Raw genomic sequence first — 18,560 nt, forward strand, 5'->3', positions numbered from 1 at the left:
ATACACAATGTAGAAAAGTCAGACTGTTTTTAACTCAGTTTGAAGGAGACCCTGTCAGTGAAAATACATTTGGATGGACAAAGACTGCTCTTTCAGGGCCCTGTAGATTAAGCTGGGGAAGGAGTCAGTACGCTTCATGCCCTCCAGGCATGAGCTGCAAGACTGGTTTAACCTGCTTCTTCCCATTATTCCAATTATAGAGTTAGAGAAAGTCTCCATAAAGAGTCTGTTTTGCATGTACATGTACTCCAGTGGAAGCTGGAGTCTCTTGTGGCTGGACTGTACGTTGAAATCACTAAGTTTGGCACACAGCCATATCCAGCACAAGCCAGCAGAAGATGCAATGAGCAGCTAGCAGGGCTAGCTAGCTGGAGAGGCGTGAGGAGTGGCCAGCAGAGTGGCAGCATTGAGGGGTGACCAAGAGAGTGACGGCAGTGAGGGCGATGAAAGGCCAGCAGAGCGGTGCCAGAGAGCAGTGAGTGGGTGGATGGCAAGTGATCAGTGGAGTGTATGAGATGTCTTCTACATCTCCCCACCCCACTCAGGTGGGGAGGTAACTGCAGAGGCATCTCTGAACTCTGGTCTGCCCTGACCAAGGGCAGTGACTGAGTGGGGTGCAGAAAAGGGTTTGGTAAATGAAGGGGACATCTACATTACTTGAGAGGCAGAGAGGAAAGGGACATTACCCAACTTGATGTTTACTCGAGGTTTTGGTTATGAACTCTGTTTGTGGTGTTTTCTATGGACTCTGTGGTGTTTTCCAAAATTAATAAAAATCCCTTAAAAAAAGGGAAAAGGGATCTTTCGGAAAAGGCTTTATTTTCTGAAAGATCTGCGTCTAGACTGGCGCTTTTTTCCGGCAAAGCTCCATGCCGAAAAAAAGTGGCAGCCATTTTTATGCTAATGAAGCAGGGGAGATTTAAATCCCTGCTTCATTAGCAATTGCGATACGTCTAATTTGCATCCCTTTTACAAAAAAGGGATGCAATCTAGGACGTAGCCCTAGATATTGAACCTGGTCCTGGCTGCTGCTGGTGCTGCCTGGCAGAAGGGTTACATCTATGTCATACAAAGCTTATTTTCCACTGGTTGCCTCTGCCATTTTGTGTTCAGTCCCGATGATGTATATTATAGAGGAAACACACACTGTACTCTTTCACAGAAACTTTACCTTTGTTTGTTCTGATTTTCAGATTTCCTATTAACTAACGTAAATAATTCAGAGAGAAAATATGAGATTGGTCTATATATGGAAAATACATACCAACATATCTTTATGGGATTGGTGATGTCTGAAAGTTAGGAAATGCTGACTATAAAGGTATGTTTGTTGTTCAGTTTCTCTTCAAAGTACTGGGTAATAATTGTCATATAAGGCATTATCTAAACTGACAAAAACGGGACCCAGAATTCATCACCAGTGGTAAAAAGAGTTCTGTGACATGGATAAGTATACCTTTGACTGGCCTAGACTACAGCTTCTTCAGTTATTACCGGAGGTGTTTGTTATGACCTCCATTTTTACCCCTGTAGACAAAGAAGGCATTTTGGCAAAAATCCCCTACCAGTACTGTTCCACTAATGCCAATGATGACAATTTACTATGTATAGGGCTCAAACGATTCAACCACCCTATTGCCTAACCCTGTTCAAAGAATATGTTAGGTGCCACTGGGTAAGCACAGTAGTCCTTCCTACACTAGTTCTCTCACCACTGCTAATTGTCCATGGACCTGAACTGATGCTGCAATGGTGCAAACCTTTTCGGGAAGGTGGGGAAGAAACACTGCTACTGACACCATCTGAGAGTAACTCCAGTGGGAGTCACCCAGGGCCAGAGGCGCGAGTGACCGGGAAGAGACGAGGGAAGAAGGCGTTTAGTCTAGTGAAGAGGTAAAACTAGAGCAGTCGTTGGAGAATTAGCTGAAGGCGCTGGGATGCAGCTGCAGCTGCGCTGGGAGGCGGAGGGCGCCCCTGCCGGGCAGGAGAGGGTGTAGCTGTCCGGGCTGTAGCTAGGGGGTCTCTGGGCGCAGCTCGGTGACTGGCGCTCGTTGGCTGTAAGCGGAGGGGCCGGTAGCTGCGCGCAGGGGGAGGGACGGGAGCATCGGGGCAGCTAATCGGTGCCTCGGCGGCTCTTTGTGTCTCCGCTCGGGAGGCGGGGAGCGGCAGCTGCCTTTGCGCGGGGTGTGCGTGTGTCCCGCGCGGCGCGTGTGGGTGTCGGGGGGCGGCAAGGAGGCGGTGCGCGTGTCCCGGCGGGGGGGGGCGGGGGAGGTGTGCGGGTGTGTCCGTCTCTCTGCCTGTCGCGGGCGGGGGGCGGTGCCTGCGCGGTGTGTGCGCGGCGCCCGCGGGGCTGTGCCCGGCCGGAAGTGACGGGCCCGTTCACCTGCTGGGAGTGTCCGTTGGGAGCCGCCGTGTGAGGACGCTGAGGCGCTGCCCCGCGCCATGGAGCTGCCGCCGCTGGCCGCGCTGCTCGGGAGCCTCCTGCTCTGCTGCGCAGGTGAGAGCCCGGCCCGGCCCGGCCAGTGCTCGGGGGGCTTGGGGGCTGCTCCGGCGGGAGGGGGGGGCTGTTGCCCCGGGCGCCTCTCCGCTTCCAGGCTCCCCCCGGGGCGGTTTTTGTTCCGGCGTCCTCCCCCCACCTCCCTTGGCGGGCTCGCCGAGACCCGGCCGGTGCGGGGTTGGGTGCGAGATCCGAGCGCAGCCCGCACCCAGCCCGGCGCTTCTCCCGCCTGGTACAAAGGGCTCGCGTGGCGCGAGTGGGTCTTTGGACTTTCGGTGGGTCCGGCCACAAACGCGGCTCCGTCACCTGCGGTTTGTAGGAAACGGGGATTGAAAGGAGAAACTCGCAGCACCCCTGTGGAATAATTGCCTAGGGTGGGAAGTCAAAGCCAAGGGAGTACAATAGCGGGGAGTGCTTTGGTCAGGGCGCGGTGTAGGGCGCAAGAGCAAGATTTTAATTAATCAAACGGAGCAGGCATTGTGCGAAGTGTTCATAAAACAGCCTTTTGTTTTGACACCCTTTTGGCTGACAAAAGATGGATCGGCATAGTTCAATACTTTTAATGTATTTGTAGTTATTTTACAAATGATAGCCATTACAGGTATCTGTAAACTGCAAAAAGCCTGGTTTGTTTTCCCAGAAAAAGTGTTCGGTGACGTTTGCCTAAAACACCGACTTATTTTCAGTCCTGTGATAAAAGTTTATCAAAGTGATGTGTTAATGCCACTTAATTTTAGGAAACTGCTGGAGTTATCTGTTGAAACGTTTCCTTTTTTCAAAGCTTTCAATATTTCTTACAATTTTGCATCAATTTCGATGTAACACAAGAGACTATAAAACATCTGGGGAGGTTAAAAGTTAGAAAAAATGCTTTTCAGCAGTGTTAAGATGACTCTGTTTCCTGTTGAAATGTTAATGCCATTGTTGATGCCCTAGCTGTGTTGGGAATTACTCATGGGATCAACATTTGTTTTAGGAGAATCTCCAAATTAATCTCTTGTGTGACAGTGCACAATTATTTGGAATCGTCCATTTAATTTTTTTCATGTACTTATAATAAGTGCCTTTGGTAATTTAGATGTTCATTTGTAGATTTAGAAACTTCTTTGTTTTCCCCCATTTTTTGGGTACAGTTCTACCCACTGTGAATTGTAATCACAAATTTTATATATAATATAAAACACTTGATTCAGGGGAAAATTCTGCATATAGAAAAATACAACATTATTTTCTCTGTGCAGATCATTAAGGCATATATCAACACTATCATTTTTGTGGTTAGCACATCATGTTGATATCTTATATGATGGAAATAACAATGTGTTAATCTTAATTTGAATTTTAGAAAATACAATTTATAGTTCAGGTCTGTATTGAAAGATATGAGGAGTATCATTAAAGCAACATCACTGTTGCTTTCAAATTGCTCGAATTTCGAATTCTGCAGTATTTGGTGTACTGTCCTTAATTTCATAAATAAGGTAATTTTTAGCCTTTTGTATTTGCCATCTTCCAATTAGTAATATTGTTTTATAAAAAATAATTTGTTGTTTTAAAGGAACAGTATTTAAAATGTTTATTTTCAGTGTTTTGACCCATAGGTTTTCTTAATCTTTTTCCAGTTATGGCACTGATTTAATTTTAAAGTATTCATGTATTAAGTTGAGGAGATGCATGGTTTTGGATCCAGTATTGAAAATTAGTTTTCAGATCACCTTTATATGTAACTTGCAGTAGTGTCTGTAACCTCTACGTTGAACTAAAATATAAATATTACATGAAAATATTAAAGAATATTAAGGTTGCAAAGTCATTCACTCAAAATTAGGAAATAACAATTAAATGCTGCACATTCATAATTCAGCCCTCAGCCCATTTCAAACCATTCAGGACATGTTAAGATAGCATGTAGTCATGTAATTAAAGGTCTCTTGCCACATCCTGTGCACATTATGAATTCTGTTAACTCCAGCTATTCAACATTTTGTTTTATCCTTGCTATTTGATTTGTCTCTCCATGTCTAACTTATTATACATCCTTTCTGCTCTGCTTTGAATTTCATTTTCTTCTGATTTCATTTTCTTCTGAGCTTTTCTTACAGCGCTCATCATTGTAATATCGGTCTGCTTCATATAGGATGCATTTATTTTCATAACACTTCGCTGAGGTATTCTATGGTAATTTTACAGATGAGGATCTGGTGCATAAAAAGATTAAGACATAGAAAACCTTATTTGGGTTCTCAATTTGAAGCTCCAGGGGACTGATTCCCCCCCTCCCCCCGAGTATTTAACATGTTATGTGTCCATAACAGAGCTGTATTGATTTCCATTATAACTGAATGGCCAGCTTTTCTGTCAGATTGGGCATTTGAAAAATTAAGCAATTAATGACTATCTGATTATAAACTGATTTAAGTTGGGGGAGTCAATTATTTTTTTGTCAAGGTCCAGACACCAGAGAAGCAATTTTCACACTGTAATGATGATGATAATTTCAGAAGTGTCTAGCACTGTGGATTTGTCCTGTGGTCTGCCTCTTAACTATTCCTGGTTTAAGTGGTTTGTCCAGGATCAGATAGAAATCCAGTGGGAAATGTGGGGATAGAAGTCAGTTCTCCAGGATGGCATTCAAATGCTTTTTCCAGGACACAGTTAGCTTTATTCACTCATTCCAACTTCTCTGGAACAAGTGATGCAGAAGTCTTACATTTTCTATGCAGTCCTGATTAATTTCTAGAACACTGCCTATCCTGAATACTGAATTAAACATGCATGGAGAAAAAAGTGTGACACCTAGGGATGTGAAGGACTATTTGATAAGCAAATACTTACTGGATAGTTGAAATGCTAGTTAACTACTCCCTTCCACCTTGCTGTCTTTATCAGAAAAAGGCAGCAAGGGAGGTAGGGGGTGCTTCAAAATGGCAGTGCCTCATATTGACTATTCGATTAACCAGTTAATCGAATTTTTACATCCCTAGTGTGACCATGGAATTAAAAAACTACTAGGGGGCTATCCAAAGCAGCAATGGGGGAGCAGGAGCTGGTGCTGGGGAGAGCCGGCATAAAAGCTGGTTCCCCCAAGCATTGGATCCATGGGGGTGGAGGAAGAGCAGGGGAGACAGATGCCATGCTTCTGCTTTTTAAATGTAGTAAGAGCCAGGTGGTCGGGAGCTTAACTCTTGTTGCTGCTCTGCAGTTATCCCCTTATCGAGTAGAATCATAGAGCTGGAAAAGACCTCAGAAGGTCATTGAGTCCAGTCCCCTGCTCTAGGCAGGATCAATCCCAACTAAATCAACCCAGCAAGGGCTTTGTCAAGCTGAGACTTAAACACCGCTAGGGATGGAGACTCCACTACTTCCCTAGGTAACCCATTCCAGTGCTTCACCACTCTCCTAATGAAATAGTTTTCCTAATATCCATCCTGGACCTCTCCCACCGCAACTTGAGATCATTGCTCCTTGTTCTGCCATCTGTCACTACTGAGAACAGCCTTTCTCCATCCTCTTTGGAACCTCCCTTCAGGACGTTGAAAGCTGCTGTCAAATCCCCCCTCACTCTTCGCTTCTGCAGACTAAACAGACCCAACTCCCTCAGCCTCTCCTCATAGGTCATGTGCTGCAGCCCCCTAATCAATGCGTCCACATCCTTTTTATAGTGGGGGGAGCAGAACTGGACACAGTACTCCACATGTGGCCTCACCAGAGCCTAGTAAAGGGGAATAATGACATCTCTGGATCTGCTCCTTTTAATGAAACCTAATATGCCATTAGCCTTCTTGGCTACAAGGGCACACTGTTGACTCATATCCAGCTTCTCATCCACTGTAACCCCCAGGTCCTTTTCTGCAGAACTACTACTTAGCTAGTTGATCCCCAGCCTGTAACAATGCTTGGCACTTCCATCCCAAGTGCAGGACTCTGAAATTCCATCAACTACTCGATTAGCTGAATAAACGCAATTTAACATCCTTAGGAACCAAACAATAATGAGATGAAGTCTCCAAAGGAGGAGGCTAAAAGTGGCAATAAGCTACAGTGACTGTAAACATAGCTTTTAAACAGAAAACTCTTGCAGTCAGAGATTCTACTAGGCAGTATCAGTGTAAAAAGTGAAGGGGAGCCAAGTGCCTGCCTCTCTCAATTGCTGAAATAGAAATGGTGGGCTGGGGGAGGGTTAGGATTTTTGCTTTGCCTAGAACTTCCTCACAGAGCTTAATGTTTAAAATGGGATACTAGAAAGACTGGGTAAGTAACCCAATATCTTTTTTTTTTTTAATCAGCCTGACTTCTGTTGGTGAGAGAAATAAGATTGAGCTACACAGAGCTCTTTTTCAGGTCTCAAGAGAAGTTGGTCTAAACATTTTTTTTTTCCTCACCTGTCGTCTTTAAATTTCTGGGACTGATACAGAACAACACTGCAGATAAAAATGAGATTTTAATAGATCGGAATTTTGGAAATTAAAGTTTTTTTTAATCCCCTTTTGATTGTTAGACAGGTGAACATGTTTCCTTCAATGGGTTGGGGATGGAGAAGAAATTATTTTTGCCCCTGCAGCATACTCACCAATTAATCAACTGTAAGTGATTTCCACTGTTGCTTCATTTTCCCAAGAAAGTGCTAATTGGTTATCACTAGATTTGAGTTATCCTTACATTGTCGAAACTGACCAAGTGAGTACATTTCACTTGCTGATGCCATCAAACTGAGTCCAGTGTGCTGTACCTCCTGCCTCTGGGTGCTTAAAAACAAACTTTGGCCTTGTATATAAATCATGCCTATTGTGTTGGACAGACCTCTTTCTTGATAACAAATTAGTTTGTTTTCTACAATGTATCTCTTCTAAAGTCTGTCCTTGAAATTTTTCATTACAGTGGGTGCAAGAGTGAGCCTGTTGCCCACTAGGAATGTTAGCTATTGAACAATTGAATAGTCATGTAACCACACAAAATATTGCCAGTTACACGACTTCTGTATTTCCCAGGGGTGGGAGCGGCAGCCAGTGCAATTCGGCCCCACTCCCAAGGAGCCCTCTGCCACCCTGTGCTCTTGCCTCTGTATCAGAGGAGCAGCCCCCCAGGAGTTTGAGCCCCCCCCTGCTGCTTCTGTGTTAAGGATGTTAAATTGTGGTTAATTGAGTAGTCGATGGAATTTCCATCGACTACTCAACTAGTCAATAGGCACTTCCGCATTCCCCCTTTGAAATGTAGGAGTGCAGAGCTCTGCATACAGCCCAGAGCCATCAGGAAGTCCTGCTGACTCCTGGCTGTGCGCAGGTGCCTGCTTTAACATGTAGAAGAGTCCCCAGTTGACCCTGGGTGCCACTTGCGGCCACACAGCTAATTCTGTGATCAGCTCTGCAGCGTTGCCCCCTTTCAAATGCCAAGGTGGTGTTTTAAAGTGGCAGCGCCATGAAGCCCAGGGTCAACTGGGGACTCTGCAGCTGACCCCAGGTTCTGCATGGATTTCCCCAGAACCCGGGGTCACCGGGTTTCAATGGGGGCAACACCACATGTGCTGCGGCTGCCCCTTTGAAATGCTGCCTTGGGGTTTTAAACCAGCAGTGCTACACAGCTGATCCCTGGCTCAGTTGTGTGGGCACTGCTGCTTTGAAGTATCTCCTCCCCCTCCCTCCCTTTTGCTCCCTCTATCATAGAGGCAGCAAGCGGGGAAATGAACTAGTTGACAGACTATCCAATAAGCAAGTACTTATCACAGGAGTGGCCAACCCATTGCAGACAAAGAGCCACAATAGTAGTGGAGACAGCGTGAAGAGCTGGGGCAAAGTTGTTGAGTGCCCCCCCCCCCCCCCAAAAAAAAAAAAAAGCTGTATTTTTTTTTATTAACTTTTCCCTGGTCTTCACAGCCCTGCCTTTTTGTTTTTGTTTTTTGGGTTTTTGTTGTTGTTGTTGTTGTTAGCTCAACAACTTTGCCCTGGCTCTTCACACTTTCTCCACTGCTATTGTGGCTCACAAAAAAAGCACTGGGAAGGGGTGAGGTGTGCAAGTTCTGGGAGGGAATTTGAGTGCAGGAGAAAGTAGAGAAGAGGATGTTGGCTCAGGGATGGGGCTCCAGGCTGGAGAGTGTTGGGGTCAGGTGGAGGGTTGAGGTGCTGAGCAAGCTGCAGGCTTGTGGCTGTGAGGGTACAGGAGTTTGGGCTGGGGTTCACGAGGGGCTCGGGGCAGGGAGGCTGGGAGTATGATGGGTTCAGGACACAGATTTGCAGTGTGTGGATGGTGCAGGAGTGTTGTGGCAGAAGACTGGGGATGTGGGGGTGCAGGAGTTTGGGGATGAGAGGCTCAGGACAAGGGGTTCCAGTGTGTGATAGACTCAGGTTTGTGGTCTGGGGAGTGCAAGAGTGTTATGATGCTGTGGTCAGATGAAGCCTTGCCCCAGCCAAGCCCCCATTTTTGAATAAAATATTATGTCAAACACAAAATGTTTCAGTGTTGTGTTTATTTATGAGAGGGGCAGGGAACCAGTTCTGAGTTAGGGGTCACTGACCCACAGAAAAGTCAGTTGGGGCCACAAGTGAGATGCAAAAAAACAACCCCTCCAACCCCCCCCCCCCCAAACCTCCCTAATGTGGCCCCAACTTTGCTGGTGGGGGCAGTGGACAGGGTGCTTGTGGGGGGGGGGGAGGAGTCTGGCCAGGGGGAGGGGTTATAGATAGCTGGGGCCAGTACCTGGGGATCCCAGGTTTCAGGAAGCACCCGGGATGCTCTTCCCCTTCTCTAAACAGCTAGTGCACTTCCTGAAATGCCCGGGGTCTCACTCTGCCAGGGACTTCCTTCCCCCTTGCTGCCTGCCTGTGCAGGGTGTGTATGTGTGTAGGAGTCTCAGGACTGCAGGCCAGCTCCAACTTCTCAGGAAGCGTGCGCTCTTCCTCTGCTCTCCACGACAGCCGAGTGCTTCCTGAGAAGTTGGAGCTGGTATGCAGTCCCAGGATTCCTACTCCCTCCCCCCCCCCCCCCCCCCCCCCCCGCACAGGCAGGCAGCAGGGGGAAAAGTCCTGGTGTTGTGACAGACCTGGCATTTCAGGAAGTGTGCCAGCTGTTTAGGGGAGGGGAAGAGAGGCCTGCTCTAACTCAGTCCCTCTCCCCTTCCCCAGAGCCAGGCATACACCCCCAACCTAGTCCCCCTTCCCTCGCTCTAACCTAATTCTCGAGTCCTAGAGCCACTGCTACAGCCGCACGTCTCCCTCCAGGCACTGGGACACGTGTGCTAAGTGGCTGGCTTTGAGCGTGAGCTGGCCGGGATGCCTTGCGCAACCCAATCCCCCTTCCCTTCCCCAGAGCCAGACCCCTCCCCTTCCTGCTATAACCTAATCTCCCCCCCTGCTCCCTCCAAACTTATGCTCAGGTCCTGGATCCTGCCTCTGCGCTGCATCTGGGATGCCATGCACCCCTCCCCCTCTCCCTCCAGCCAGGGCCAGGCATTTCTCCCTCTCAACTTTATGCCTTGGTCTTGGAGTTGCAGCAGAAGCCACTGCCTGTGCTCAGTGGCCAGCTGCTAGCATGTGCAGGCTGGGATGCTGTGTGCGACCTGTCCTGCACATGCAGGATATAATGCAATGCGTTGGGGGCCGTGAGCGGAATTGCGTGGGCTGTGAGCATGCATACAACTGACCTGAGCGGTTCCGGGTTCCATCCCGGTTCTGTCAGGAGCCGCAATTTTTTTCTTGCGACTTGTGAGCCTCGGGTTGGCCACCCCTGGCTTATCAGATGGGCAACTAGTCCTTAACATCCCTACTCTGTATCAGAGGCTGGAGTGTAGGGTAGCAGGGGAACTGGTCTGCGAGGGTATTTTCTAGTCTTTTCTGTATTGGGTGATTTTTTTTTTTTTTTCTCAAACAAGTTTCATCTGGCATGCCTAGCTTGAGTAATTTAGCTTGTTGAATTCTTATTTTTGAGGGCGATCATGAACAAGTATATCTTTATTATAAGTAGCTATTTGGACTAAATCCATTAAATTAATTTATTTTGTGAAGGAAAAATATAACCTTCAGCAAAAATTTGGGTTTCTTTCTTCAAACTACTACACTGGTAGTAGTTAGGATATATACATTTATATATTGGCTTAGTATTTACAGATAAAATTTCACTCTACTTAAAATAAACAGTTTTAGCTTACTATTTTATGTGGTTTATACTGAGCTTTTCCTGATTACCTTTTTGCTTTTGTTTTTTCATCCCCTCCCCCATCTACCAGTAGTAAATGCCTCTATCCTTGGATTCACTTTATCTCTTAGCAGTTTTAGAATAACCAAACATCTTAACACTTCTATGCTGTCATTCTTTCTAGCCAGGTCTGCTTGAGGTCAGAATACCACATTTTTCACTGTCTCTACTTGTCTATTTTTGTGCACCAGTCCATTCCAAGGTTAAACCAAACAGAAGTAGATTTCTTAAAACGTTTCAATAGATTCACTTAAACTGATTTTATTTAGCAAAAGTAGAGAGAGTAGCAGCTTCTGGAATTGTGAATTTTGAAGGCAATTGAGTCTGATTTGCTCTGTTTTTTGTTTTGATAATTGCTTTTTCTTCTTTGCCCTAGAGAGCAGTAGACATATATGTACCATTGTTTAATTAACTCTGAGTCTTATCCATAGAGACTTTCGCTGGCATGGGTATGTCAGTCAGGAGTGTGAAATAGTATGATTTCTAATGGGCATAGCTGTGTGGAAGGTGATGTAGGCTGTCAGAGTTGACTGTCTTAGTACAGATTAATTATTGTGTTACCCGAGATTTTTTTCTCTTGATTTATTCAGAGGGGATGGTGTAGGATAATCTATGACAAATGCAACATATTATGTCAGGTATAATAACATTTTGATATGTGTTTGTGACCTACAAATCAACACAGAAACATATGTTTCCAGTATCTCTTGACTATGCAATTGGAAGCTACACTGGTAAGGTAGGTGTGGTTACTTAAATGCCCTTTTTTACCATAGACAATATAACTCTTTGTAACTAAACTGATGGGACACCATCAATATGAATACTAACAGTACAATATCCACACTAGCTATGGTTTTTCAGGTACAAGTGAGCTGCAATTCTGTATATAGCGCCCCTCTTCACCTGAAGCAAAATGCAGGACAATGTAGCACTTTAAAGACTAACAAGATGGTTTATTAGGTGATGAGCTTTCGTGGGCCAGACCCACTTCCTCAGATCAAATAGTGGAAGAAAGTAGTCACAACCATATATACCAAAGGATACAATTTAAAAAAATGAACAAATATGAAAAGGACAAATCACATTGCAGAACAGGAGGGGGATGCGGGGGGGGGGGGGGGGTGGAAGGAAGGTAAGTGTCTGTGAATTGATGATATTAGAGGTAGGGAGAGTGGGATGTTTGTGAGTTAATGGTATTAGAGGTGATAATTGGGGAAACTATCTTGGTAATGGGTGAGATAGTTCAAGTGTTTGTTGAGTCCTTTTTGGAAAGTGTCGAATTTTAACATGAATGACAGTTCAGAGGATTCCCTTTCAAGTGCAGATGTAAAAGGTCTTTGTAGCAGAATGCAGCTACCCCAGACTAACACGGCTACATTTCTATCACCTCTCCACCTGATTACCTCCTTTAATGCCAATCTGCCTACAGGTTTCGGTGGACAGGCCTGGGTTCTTCTGGATCCCGCCACCCACTCAGCAGAGTGTATCTTCTTTATTTTTTTTCTATGAATTTATTTGGTGGTGCCTCCACGCGCCCCCCTCCCCACCCCCTCCCTCCCCCACACACACACTCCTTCCTGGCAGGGTCACCAGAGCAGTTTGGCAGGAAAATTCTAACCACAGGGTAATCCCCACTTACTTGTCAGATAGTTGGAGACTTCAAAAAAAGCCCACACAAACACATACAATAGTTAACACAATAATTATGTTAAACAAGATACAATTATAACATAACGGGGTAAAACACTATTTTTAGGTTCACTGGTGCCCATGCTGCTAATACCTGTGATTTCTCCGTCATGTGACTTGATGTAGCAAATGTAAGATTAGTGTCCCGTTGATGCACGTACTTTGTTGGGGTCCTTGATGACCTATGCCCACAAAATTCTTCTCTGTAGTGGTTTAGCAGTGTGGCTGACTGGGTTCAGTACAGCCCAAAGGACTCTCAAGTGGGAGAAGGTGGTAAATCCCTCCACAGGTTTAATATGCAGCAAGTTATAAAATCCCCAAACCCTTACTCCCTGGCTTGAGGACACAGTTCAGGGAGTAAGGGGTCCCCAAAACAAATTCCCTGACTAACTAAAAGATAGTGCTCACTCAAACTCCATGAACGATCCTCTGGTTCAGAGATGACTCTGGACTCCTCAGTCACTGCAGAGGGGCTGATCTCTGCTAGCAGAGATCCTCTTCAGGCAGGAATCAGGCTGCTTTAGTCCCAGGATTTCCCCTCACCACAAAGGGGTGCAGGGCTCAAGGTGCAGTTTACACAACTGTACTAAAATCCAAACTGTAATCTCCTAGCCCAGTGCCCAGACACACACACAGCAGGCAGCAGCCCTGAACTAGCAGGCAGAGCAGAGGTGACCATGTGGTGACTGGTCTCACCTAGGGAGCTGGAGGGCTAACTCAGCCTGGCTGGGGAAGTTTCCCAGCAAACTCTACAAACTGGGAATCATCAGTGGGGAAAAAAAGAACTTTGCTGAGGGATCTTGCTCTCAGGTCCCTAGAGGCCAGTTCTCGGGGTGGGGGGGACCCTGCATGTAGGCCTGGGGCTTACCAGCTCCCCACACAGCCAGTCCTGCCCTTGCCCTGGCTGTCTCCAGCCTGACTCATAAAAAACAATGGTTTCTCCCCTTTCCTGAACTCCCTGGGAGAAGCATCTCACTCCCTATTTGTTGCCTGGCAGATTCTGAGTTTGCCTTGGCTCCCCCTCCCTACCAGGGACCGTGTGCCTGTCCGTGAGCTGCCAGAAGACAGAGCCTCAGGAATCTAGGTAATCTCCTTGGGGGTTACATGTATAAAACTGTCACCAGTGCTATACTACATGGTGGCAATTTGTCTGCCCTTGGAGTAGATCCTGGCACAGCTGTCTAAAGCTATGGGTTTTTGAGGCTTTCCAAAAGGTCATCTTGCAGTCAAGGGAAATGTTGAAATCTGACCTCTGTTATCTGACCATCTTGCAGTCAAGGGAAATGTTGAAATCTGACCTCTGTTATCTGACCCCTCGGTTATTTGGGGAAAATTCCATAGGTTTCCTGCTTATGGTACCATTTCCTAGCCCTTTCCATAAATGGAGCCAAAGATGTAGACTTGGTTCTCCTTGTTTAAAAAGAAGAGGTTTCTGCTGGAACTTCTGTGGAACTGTTGAGGCTTCTTTGAGGTGGTAGTGAAGAGGATATTTTAGCACTGTCCATAGGCAGTCTGAGAAGGAAAAATAGCTCTTGGAATTTGTAATATCCCAGCCATGCATGCATCATGTTTGAAGTGGTAACTTTGCACTGTACTTGCAGTTGATGGTGTCAGCAGGTAGAGCATTACTTTTGGTTTGGATCATAGCTACAGATGAGTTCTTGTAGCCTGTGATAAGCAACAGTGTCTGCATAACTTCAGAAGGAAATGGATTTGCAGTACAGTATATGTTTTATGAACTAGCTCTGGAATTCTGGACCTTATGGATAAGTGCTCCCCTGTGTATGAAAAAGAGACAGTTTCCCTATGGAAACTGACTACCTCAGACAGTTTCTGCTTCTGTGGTACCATTTTGATGGTGGGAAGTCTGTGATGATAAAAATTTGGTCATTTGCATGATATATAATGTGTTTGAAGAGGTGCATGGATAAGAATTTAAATAGTTGGAGCCAGGATTATCTCTAAGCTGCTTCCTAATAAGCCCTGCACAGGGGTTCAGGTCCTGAAAGGACCAGAGAGCTCGCCTCTTCTAAGGATGTAATAGTGTAGTTGATTATAATAGTGTAGTCGATAAGCAAAAGCATTTACATGCATGCATTTACTCCTCCCACCCTCAAACAGTAAATTTTTTAGCAGGCTGGCCAGCAGCCTGGCTCAGTTCTGGCTCACATAGGGTTGGGACCTACCCTTGCTGTGGCTTTGCATTTAAAGTGTAATAGGAGCCAGGTGAGCAGGCAGCCCGGCTCAGTTCTGGTTCACGCTGGGGACTTAGAGCCCCAGTGTGAACCCCTTCTGACGGGTTGCTACCACACTGCACTGCTGTCTCTTTATCAGTGGCAGCAGCACAGGGTGACAAGCAGCTGGTCTGCGAGAGGAGCTTGTTTTTAAACTGGCTCCCCTTATGGACTAGCTGTTGCCTGGCACCCTGTGCTGCTTCCAGCTCTGCCCCCAAGGACTATGGAATAGTCAACTAACTGGTAAGAATTCACGAGGTTACTCAACTATTCAGTTAACATCCCTAGCCTCTTCCCTGGCTGTGACAGCAGGTATCTGTTACAGTGGAGGGAGAGGTGTGCTTCTTTAGTTGCAGCAGCAGGGCCAGATTAAGAAAGGGGCTTCAGGGGCTGCAGCTCAGGGTCTTGGATTAAGGAGACTCCTTTAGTCCAGGGCCCTGGGCTGTGTTGCCATGAGTGCCAGGAAACTCTGACCCTGTGCTTTACTTGCCCAGTGGCACCTCCCCTACATCTCTCATTGGCTCAGAATCACAAATCATAATTCATATTTGTGACATCAGAACTATTTTTACTAGGTAAAATCCATTTTAATGGTTAACCAGTTAAATGTGTAGTTTAACTAGTTAACCAGTTTAGACTGCAGCCGGGCTGGAGAGGCTTACCAGCCCAGCTGGAACAGTCCCTGGATGTGGGCTTCTCTGGAAATCCGGAGCAGCCCCTGCCTGTGATGCATGTGGGCCACTGTGAACAGGAGCAGCACTGGATGCATGGAGCACCCTGCCTGCACCAGGTCTAGACTGCTGTGGGGCTGCTTCAGCCCATTTCCCATGGTGGATGAGGAGGAGCTGCCCCAAACCCTAATTTTCACACTCAAGTTCCAGTATTTATCCTACTACTAGCTATCATAGTGCAGCCTCATGGATAACTATAGAGAAGTACTAATGTGGATTTCCCTTTGCAGGTCACATCTAAAAATAGATCGTACTACTGAATAAGATTGCTTACAGCAGTGTTTCCCAAATAGTGCTCCATGGAACCCCGGGGTTCAGTGAAGTGAAAGTAAGGGTTCTACAAGAACCCGATCACTCCCCCCTCCCCTCCAGAACTGGTTTTAGGGGTGAGCAAGTGTCTTAGGGGTAGGTCAGTGTGTGGTTTTATTTTTGCTTGACAGTTCCCCCCCCCCCACCGTTGGGGGGGGGGGGGATCGACCAGTTTTCCCCAGTGTTTTTTTAAAGGGGTTCTGTGGCCAAATAAAATTGGGAAACACTGTCTTACAGTATTGACATGGAGCTCACTCCATGTTAAGAAAAATTCTATTGCACAGTAACTCTGGAGAGCCAAAAGCCTACAGTCCTCTGGGTAAGATGCTGCCTTGCACTGAAAACCCTAGGTGTTTTGATTGACAGAAATGTCTGAAATGCCCCAAATGCAGTGACTTGCTCATTTTCCTTGTAAATGTCATCAGTGACTTAAATATAGGATTTTGCAGTGTGCCTCAATCTTCTTAGTGTTACTAGAAATATGGACATGAGAGGAAAATCAGAATGCACCTGGTTGAATGAGAATAAAAAGGAAACCTAATATCAAGAGGTAGAGGCATCTGGGTATGATGGACATTATTTTGAGAACTCTACTCCTTGCCACTGTAGTATGCAAATTTTTTAATGGATTGCTATCAATAATCAAGTTGAGTGAAACTATTTCACCTATTACAAATAGTACCCAAGATAAAACATTAGGGAACATATATTTTTTTAACAGTTTCTTTACTTTGTGCATAAACACACTTTGCTGCTTTCATTGTGTCTCCTGTATGCGTCAATTTCTCCTGTTTATATGATCCTTTCACACAGCATCAAAAGAAAATATTTTTTGTAGGAAAACTGGGTGATATTCTTTTTGACATTGACATTGTCAGAAGGGAAGGTGTGGAACGGCCCTTCAGTTGCCCAGATCCTAGTTTTATCTGCTTCACACTGTCTACCTTAGTTAAATTTGTGTAGCTTTCTCTTCTGGAATTCCAGGCCACATTGGATCATTTTACAGTGTCCAAATCAAACCAAACTAAATTTATTAAACATGCATCTTGAGTAGTCCTCCAGAATCTGAAATCCTGGATATTGGACTACATCAAGCTCTGTGCTTAAATTTGTTTTATTGATAAAGCTAACTCTGAATAGTGATTGTACAAGAGGAATTGTAATCTTTGCATTCCTACAGTAATGAAAAGAATACAAGTGTTCTGTGCTTTTTGACTTGATAACTATGTCCCTGTGGAGCAAGGTCATTAATTACTGATGTTGGAACAAGAGCTTCAAAACGTTCAGAACAGTTTGTGAATACAGGGATAGATACCAAAGGAATGGACCATTGGGTAAAGACTAAAATTACTTATTGTCCTTTCATTTGTACATGTATTTTAAAAATGGTCAAGCAAAGTAATTAGAAAAGACCCTTGTTCACTTTGGAGTTCCTAAAGCCAAGATTCTGCAAACATGCATGTTAACTTTACTCACCTGACCAGTGGAGACTACCAACGTGAATAAACCTAAGCCCAGGGTTATGAATTTGCAGGTCCTGAAGCTAAATTATCTATAGATTGGTTTGAAGATCTACAGTTATTAATCTTTGCTTTATTCTAAGAAGAAACGACTTTTCTGAATCAGTTTCTTTACTTTGTGCATAGACACATTTTGCCTCTCTTAGTATTTCCCCTGTATGCATCAATTTCGCCCGTTTGTGTGATACTTTAACACATCAACAAAAGAATATTCTTTTTTAAAAAAGGAAAATTTTATTATATACTTTGGATTGGTATCCAGATATAAAAAGGGACATCTATCCAGTGTCCTAGGTTCCCTTCTCGTAAATTACAAAATGAGAAATAAAAAATAAGAATCTGCAGAATTCTCATCCACATAGGTCAAACTTCATGCTCTGTGGCAATCCTTGCAAATAGATTTCTTCCAGTGTGTTCTCAAAGTCAGTGTCCCTGGGCAATTTTGGGCAGAGGGAAAGATTGGACCAGAAGAGAACTAGTGTCAACTTTGATTGAGTTGTAGCTTCCTTTGTTAAATTCAGAGCTATCCAACTTTAGCATCTCCACTGGTGACAAATGTGATAGTACAGTACAAAGATGAAGTAGTCTTTAAGGGCTGGTCTACACTATGTCTATTAGTTGACCTAAGTTAAGTTACTTCAGTTAACGTAATTTAGGTCGACTAACTATGGTTTCCACACTCTGCTGAGTGGGTCTTCCCAGACCTGCTGAACAGACACTACTGCATTGACTGCAGCAGTACTGATCTAATCGAAAGTATAGACATGGCTTAAGTAAGGCCACAAACTATGCGGAGTAGGGATCTCAAATTCTGGCCTGCAGGCCATTCTGGGCTGGAGCAATTGCACAATCTAGCCTGGGAGTCCTGATGGGCTGGGAGGAGTCTGTCTATTCCCCAAGCCCCACCCCTTCCCATGGTCACCCTGCCCTCCTCCCCCATGTCATCTTGTCCCCCAAGGACATAGCTTTGGAAATTACTGGGGAAACCTAGCACAGCATGGACTTCAGTTCAGTCCAGAAAACCAATAAACCAATAGGTCACAGAAAATGTGTCCTGTGCAGTCATTGAAAATCACTATTTACTATAAATATGCCGTTCTTCATCATTTTGAAATTCCAGGTTGAGGGTATCACAGTACAGGCAGTCCCCGGGTTACGTATAAGATAGGGACTGTAGGTTTGTTCTTAAGTTGAATTTGTATGTAAGTCGGAACTGGTACATATTGTAGGGGAAACTCTAGCCAAACATTTCTCCAGAGCTCAGTTTTATTCTCCCACACCTCATTTCCCTCAGTCCTTTATTCTCAAGCTGAGGGTGTCTGCTGAGAAAAGCCGCTCCACGTCTCCCTGGTCTGCTGGGGGGGGGGGGGGGGGACGCTAGCTTTGCGTCTCC

The 18,560-nt window shown here is 45.4% G+C and overlaps 1 protein-coding gene across 2 annotated transcripts in view; it reads left to right on the forward strand.

Annotated features, from left to right (window-relative positions):
* Positions 1 to 2,267: 2,267 nt before the first annotated feature.
* Positions 2,268 to 18,560, forward strand: part of CXADR (CXADR cell adhesion molecule) — a 60,457-nt gene continuing 44,164 nt past the window's right edge. Inside the window, exon 1 of one of the 2 annotated variants that reach the window (XM_075909991.1) lies at positions 2,268 to 2,497. In XM_075909991.1, the coding sequence (XP_075766106.1) occupies positions 2,443 to 2,497 (55 nt within the window). In that variant the 5' untranslated portion in view covers positions 2,268 to 2,442. The remainder of the gene's footprint in view (positions 2,498 to 18,560) is intronic. The other variant, XM_075909984.1, reaches the window with a different exon arrangement.

The sequence above is a fragment of the Pelodiscus sinensis genome, chromosome 1, assembly GCF_049634645.1.
Source record: "Pelodiscus sinensis isolate JC-2024 chromosome 1, ASM4963464v1, whole genome shotgun sequence".
Lineage (NCBI taxonomy): Eukaryota > Metazoa > Chordata > Testudines > Trionychidae > Pelodiscus > Pelodiscus sinensis.